This window comes from Paralichthys olivaceus, chromosome 5 (genome assembly GCF_024713975.1).
Source record: "Paralichthys olivaceus isolate ysfri-2021 chromosome 5, ASM2471397v2, whole genome shotgun sequence".
NCBI classification, from domain to species: domain Eukaryota; kingdom Metazoa; phylum Chordata; class Actinopteri; order Pleuronectiformes; family Paralichthyidae; genus Paralichthys; species Paralichthys olivaceus.
The window spans coordinates 17,446,482-17,452,133 of NC_091097.1; the positions used below are offsets into that span (position 1 = coordinate 17,446,482).

Consider the following 5,652-nt stretch of genomic DNA (forward strand, 5'->3'; position numbering starts at 1 on the left):
TGACAAAGGTAGAAAACTCTGGACACCAAACATAGCTGAGACCATGTGATTAAAAATATTTTGATTTCTTTGCTGCACAAAGCTTGAGCCACCATGGGGACAGTGTAAAGATAAACTTGAGACACAGACTAATTCAATGTGTTTAATCTGTATGTTACAATTACACACACCACAAATTGATAAGACATTTTTGCAGTATTGCACTGCAGGGTTGTCGCCAGTTGTGTTACACACTGTGTTTACCAGTGACTGATGACTATCTGCAAACCTGATAACAATATCGTGGTTGTGCTATTTCTCAACCTTATCAGTTAATAAGGATTGAATCAATGCACCGAATGTACAATCTTACCTCTTGTTTTCAATTGCAGGGGGAGAGATGCTCTGTGGTGATATTCTGAAACACTTGTGCATTTTAATGTCAACAATTTGTGAATGCATCCGAGGGAAGAAGTGGTAACAAAGCCTTTTCTGCCAGACTTGAAATTTTCACAAGCTTTAACCACAAGATAAAGAGGAACATATAGAAAAAAGGATTAACACCAAAGTGGAGCGAGGATTGAAACTCAGAAAGCGTAAAAAAACGTAAAAGCGCATATGGGGACTGATTATTTTAGGAAGGTGTATATGTACCCTGGAGCTGGGCATTCAAACAACGGCTTCATCGGCACATCTGTTCACTTGTGTGAGTGTGTGTGTGTGTGAATCCACGTGTACTGTGCCTGCAGTGCTGCCCCTCAGTCCACGCAACACATAATCAACTTCTCACTTTCGTTCCTAAATGCTTCTCACACACACATACAAACAGAACACGCCGCTGGGGGAGTGTTACAGAGAGGAGAGAGAGATGGACGGACGAAATGTGGAACAAGAAAAAGTGTTTTGTGTTTTTCCTCAGTCATGCTAGTGAAGATCCAGAGGGAGCACCAGGCCCACAGTGGCATGAAGTGCCAGCCCCACCGTGCACACACGAATGAGGGCAATTTAAAATCTATTTTAGGTCTGATGTAAGTGCACTTTACAGGCTAATATAACTTTGTTTAAAGACAGTAATTGATATAGCTGGCTATTAGAGGGTAACAAACCATTTATACAATTATAATAGCCCTATTTTTTATTGTCAGGGCAAATGTAAAAAGAACCTCTCAGGCGTGTAGTGTTAACAATATCTCATGGATTTCTTTTCTACTGCACAAGCACTTTTCTCACATGCTGTTCTGGAAATGACGGAGATTTGCAGCAAATGTTACCCACTTGAATTGTAGTTGTGCGCATGTGTGAGCGTGTGTGCGTTTGTACATGTGTGCCTGTCTTTGGCTGACTATAAAGACAATGGCACCGTTGAGGGCTTTTCTTGGCAGATTGACAGAAACACTGATGACAAGTGATTGGATAAACCGTGCCTGCAGGAGACACACACACACACACACACACACACACACACACAGATTTGTACACTTAGACACACTCACAATTAATTTCTGTTGTAAATTCAGATTGTTCATCCTGTAAAGATACGTTTTCATAGATGCAACATCATCTTCCAAATAATCAGTGACAACCACAAAACAAGTAGTGTCCACAGGTCCTGCAGGCTGGGGAGCACACACACACACACACACACACACACACACACACACACACACACACACAGTCACGATGTGACTATTTGATATAATTTGATAAATTTTAATACAATTCAAACACGTTGCTGCTTTACGTTTTTTAAAGGTCCAGTGTGTAAGATTTAAAGGAAAGGGAACTTTTGGCAGAAATTTAATGTAGAATAATCCTCACACATACGTTCATAATGTTTGTTTTCATCTAAATTGTATGAATTTTCTTTACCCCAGAAAAGGCCCTTTATATTTAAATACTTTATATTTACATGAAGGGGGGTCCTCTCTGTGGAGGCGGCCATGTTTTTTACTGTCATCCCAACTGGACAAACTTAACCTTTTGAGTTTTTATGACAACTGAAGGCTTCCACAGGTTCTTCTTCATGTTTGGGAGGGGAGGGTGAAGTGAGGGGTATTCAGCTGCAATAACAATTTTAACACTAGATATATCACAAAATCATACACACTGTACCTTTAATTGAGGAAGCATATTTTTTAGAACACTTCAATCTAGACTAAAAAGTAACAAAGTAACAAAGTAACAAAGTAACACAGCATCAAAGTATCAAAGTACAACTCATTTGATGGCTTTGATGGAAAGGGTTCAGTCCACTGCAGTTGGAGAGAGAAGTTCAAGTGTGATCGGATCAGAAGACTCTAGATTTCAGTTAAATTCTCAGTTTCTCTGTTCCAGTATTGAGCTTGAAATAGTTGAACTGACATCATGTCATCGTGGGAAAGTACAGGAGATTCTTCTGCTACCTCAGGTAAGACTCTGAAAACTAAAGCTGCTATGCTAGCAGGAGTAGCAATGCTAGTAAAAGTAGAAGAAATGATTTTAACGTGCGACCTGTGTCCTTGGGTAAGAGCTTGTTTGTGCGCGAAGAAGAAGATATCAGAGGCTAGCTACTTCTGCTAGCATGACTACTTTTGCTGTTTTATCACAGCATCAACATTATCTTGTCTGCTCCGTTCACTGAAAACATAAATAACTTCACAACACAATGTTGGTCATTATTTTACTCTTCACATGGTCTTAAAATGACAACTGCAGAAACACAAAGACATGTGACTCCTGGTTCAGTTGTTCGTTTGTTCATATTGGGTTGACTGAATGAATCTCTCACACTGAAGACACCCACGTCTCATATTTTGTCTCCACCATCTCTCTCCACAGTCGCACTGACAGCACATGAAGTTCAGGCCGGCGACGTGCTTCACAGCAGCTTTTCCTCCTATTCAGTCCTGGAGTTCATAGGGGAAGGGGCCTTTGGAAAAACCGCTGCAGCGATGAATCTCAGGACTAAAGAGAATGTGGCTATTAAAATCCTGAAGAACAAAGAGTCCACCCAGGACACTGAGCATGAGGTATGAGACTGAATTCTTTGTTTATATTCCTGTGCTCCGGTGTTGTCTGCTCCATCAGAACATGTAGCTGATCACAAGCTGTTGACAGTCTTGTCTCATTAAGCCTCCTCTTTTCTCTCCAGGTTTCCATGTTGAGGCTCATCGGTGACCTGGATTGTGATCGCAACAACATGGTCAAGTTCCACGAGCAATTTGTGCACATGGAACCGAACTGTTTGGTCTTTGAGAGGCTGCACATGAGTCTCTATGACCTGTTAAAGCAGGGAGACTGGAAGTACCTTCCTCTACACCAGATCCGCCCAGTTGCCAAGCAGGTATGTAGCTGCGATCAATGCATCATGAAACCAACACTCTTTTGTTATAGAGAGATCCCCAAAACCTAAACCTAACACCCAACAACAGCTCATGGGGAAAATATTCTAAATGTTTTGTATTCTTTCTGTCCCTGCAGCTCTTGGTGACCCTGGACGCCCTGAAGCGTATTGGTGTCCTGCATGCGGACATCAAACCAGACAACATTATGTTTGTCAACTTGCAGGATCAGCCACTCAGGGTTAAACTGATTGATTTTGGCTGCGCCATGATGACGTCCCAAATCGAGCTGGGGATGCACATCCAGCCGCATGGGTACAGGTGAGTTCATCCTGCACAGCATCTGTTCAGCCTCATTATTTTCTCTGCTCTGAAATGTTTCAACAGATTTTTCATCTTTGGCTCATGTCTTTCCTTCTCAGGGCTCCAGAAATCTCACTCGGCCTTCCGTTCACCGAGGCCGTCGATGTGTGGGGGGTCGGGTGCGTACTGGCCTTCCTCTACATGACTGAAAACCTGTTCTCTGTTGGCTGTGAATATCAAATGGTATGTATCATCTCACCAAATGGCTTTTTATTTATCTTTCATATTCATAGAGAATGTAAGTGGATGTGATTCTCATGATGTGTATTGTGTCTGCTGATGAAGGGCATGGTTACAGTGCTGGGCCAGCCGGAGGACCGCCTGCTCCGTGACGGCAAGTACAGCCGGTTTTTCTTCACTGAAGAGCAGGGTGAAGACACATGGTACAGTAACCATGTTCTTCTTTGTTTGAGAAATTTTATTGGAGCACTTTTAAATCAAACTGCCCTGTTCTCATCTTGTTTCCTATTTGTTCCTTTAGACCGCAGAAGAATTCACAGATGTTAACAACAGGGAAACATTGGAGCGCCCGAGCTCTCTGAGCTCTCTGAACGACCTGATTCATGTGAGTAGTCTCTCATGTGTTGTACAAGTAAAGACTGGATCTGTACCACTTATTTATCTATCAATTGGGAGCTGGATCATCTGACCTGAAACCTGTTTTCAAATCCAGTTCCATCTAAAGTTGGAGGCTGCTGAGATGAAAGACCGCATGGCCTTTGTCTCTCTGTTAGAGGGGATGCTGCATGTTGACGGGGATCAGAGGATCTCTTCTAGTCAAGCTCTGCAGCATCCCTTTATCACCATGAGCCACCTGAGAGAGGATGTCGACAGTAGAGACTAGTAAGTGACCACATGTCGTTTCACACTGGAACTAAAAAACACATCAGGTTGGATGGACTGATGGTTTTAATTAATTGACTGAGTGATTTACTAATTGATTGTCTTCCCTCATCCAGTCTGACCACCTCCCAAGAGTCTATGAAGGTTTGCTCAAATGAGGACAGTGTCCACTGTGCAACTTCAGACAGCGGCCACTCTGACACCATGGACAAAGACTCCTGGAATTCTTTGAAGGCTCTAGACTCCACAAGTGTGTCCAAGTCGTCCACTGGAGACAAAGACACACGTGCAGAAGTCTCCTGGGATTCTGACCAGTCAATCTCAACAGACACCTCAGTATCGTCAGTTGAAGACAATGACAACAGTGAACTGTCCTGGTGCTCTGACGCGGCTGTAGGCGTCACCGCTGCAGCCACAGCCTCCTCGGGCGGCAAAAGGAAGCTGCTGAAAAGAATCCGAAAATTCTTCTCAAGCCTCATCAGCTGCTGCCGTCCGAAAGTGGAAGACTGATTTATTTATTTATTTAAATAATAAATAATTGATTCTTTATTTTTGATGTTTTTCTATTTTTCTATTGCTATAATATAACTTTTACTAATTGTCAATACCTTAAATGTTTTATTCATACTTTATTGCTACATTTTTAATATTTTTTAATATATTTAATGGTTTAATACTTTTTAATACTGTTTAATATTTTTACTCCTTTTTAATACTGTTGAAATTTCTTCTTTTATTTTTATACCTTGAATAATTGTTGTGTGTTACAGTGTGTAATTAAATGTATTGATTGCATTTCAATCCAGCGCCTCATCATTATACAATGTCAAATACAAATTCAGGCCTGAGTGAGCGGTCATGTGAAAAGCATTTTCAGGTGTGTTATAATGACGAGGATTAAAACTAATACGGAGCCAAAATGCTTGTTGTCAAATATAGAATTTAGCTGCACCAAAGCTGTTGGCAAAGACAACACTTGAAATTAATTATCCATAGCGTTCTATACTGGTAGCAGTGGCTAATGCTGAATTACATGCAGAAACGTTTTATTTACACATTTCGTGTGCAGTTGTGGTTCAGGGGGTAGAGTGGGTCCTCCAGTCATGAGAAGGTTGGTGGTTTGATCCCTGGCTCCTACAGAATCACA

At 41.6% G+C, this 5,652-nt stretch overlaps 1 protein-coding gene and 1 long non-coding RNA gene across 2 annotated transcripts; both read left to right on the top strand.

Annotated features, from left to right (window-relative positions):
* The first annotated feature begins 2,177 nt into the window (after positions 1 to 2,177).
* LOC138407717 (homeodomain-interacting protein kinase 1-like) lies at positions 2,178 to 4,002 on the top strand. The gene is made up of 5 exons (XM_069524947.1): positions 2,178 to 2,386; positions 2,797 to 2,987; positions 3,110 to 3,301; positions 3,439 to 3,620; positions 3,722 to 4,002. The coding sequence occupies exons 1-5, from the start codon at positions 2,344 to 2,346 to the stop codon at positions 3,912 to 3,914; spliced, it is 801 nt and encodes a 266-aa protein (XP_069381048.1). The 5' UTR covers positions 2,178 to 2,343; the 3' UTR covers positions 3,915 to 4,002.
* A 60-nt stretch (positions 4,003 to 4,062) lies between these two features.
* Positions 4,063 to 5,054, top strand: LOC138407718 (uncharacterized). The gene is made up of 3 exons (XR_011241045.1): positions 4,063 to 4,227; positions 4,336 to 4,505; positions 4,622 to 5,054. It is a non-coding gene; the product is annotated as an uncharacterized lncRNA (long non-coding RNA).
* Positions 5,055 to 5,652: the final 598 nt, after the last annotated feature.

Bases quoted from the DNA above. Each gene is read 5' to 3' on its own strand.
- LOC138407717 (XM_069524947.1), top strand. From the start codon at position 2,344: ATGTCATCGTGGGAAAGTACAGGAGATTCTTCTGCTACCTCAG. The intron at 2,387-2,796 runs GTAAGACTCTGA...CTCTCTCCACAG, and splicing joins AGATTCTTCTGCTACCTCAG to TCGCACTGACAGCACATGAA. The intron at 3,621-3,721 runs GTGAGTTCATCC...TTTCCTTCTCAG, and splicing joins ATCCAGCCGCATGGGTACAG to GGCTCCAGAAATCTCACTCG.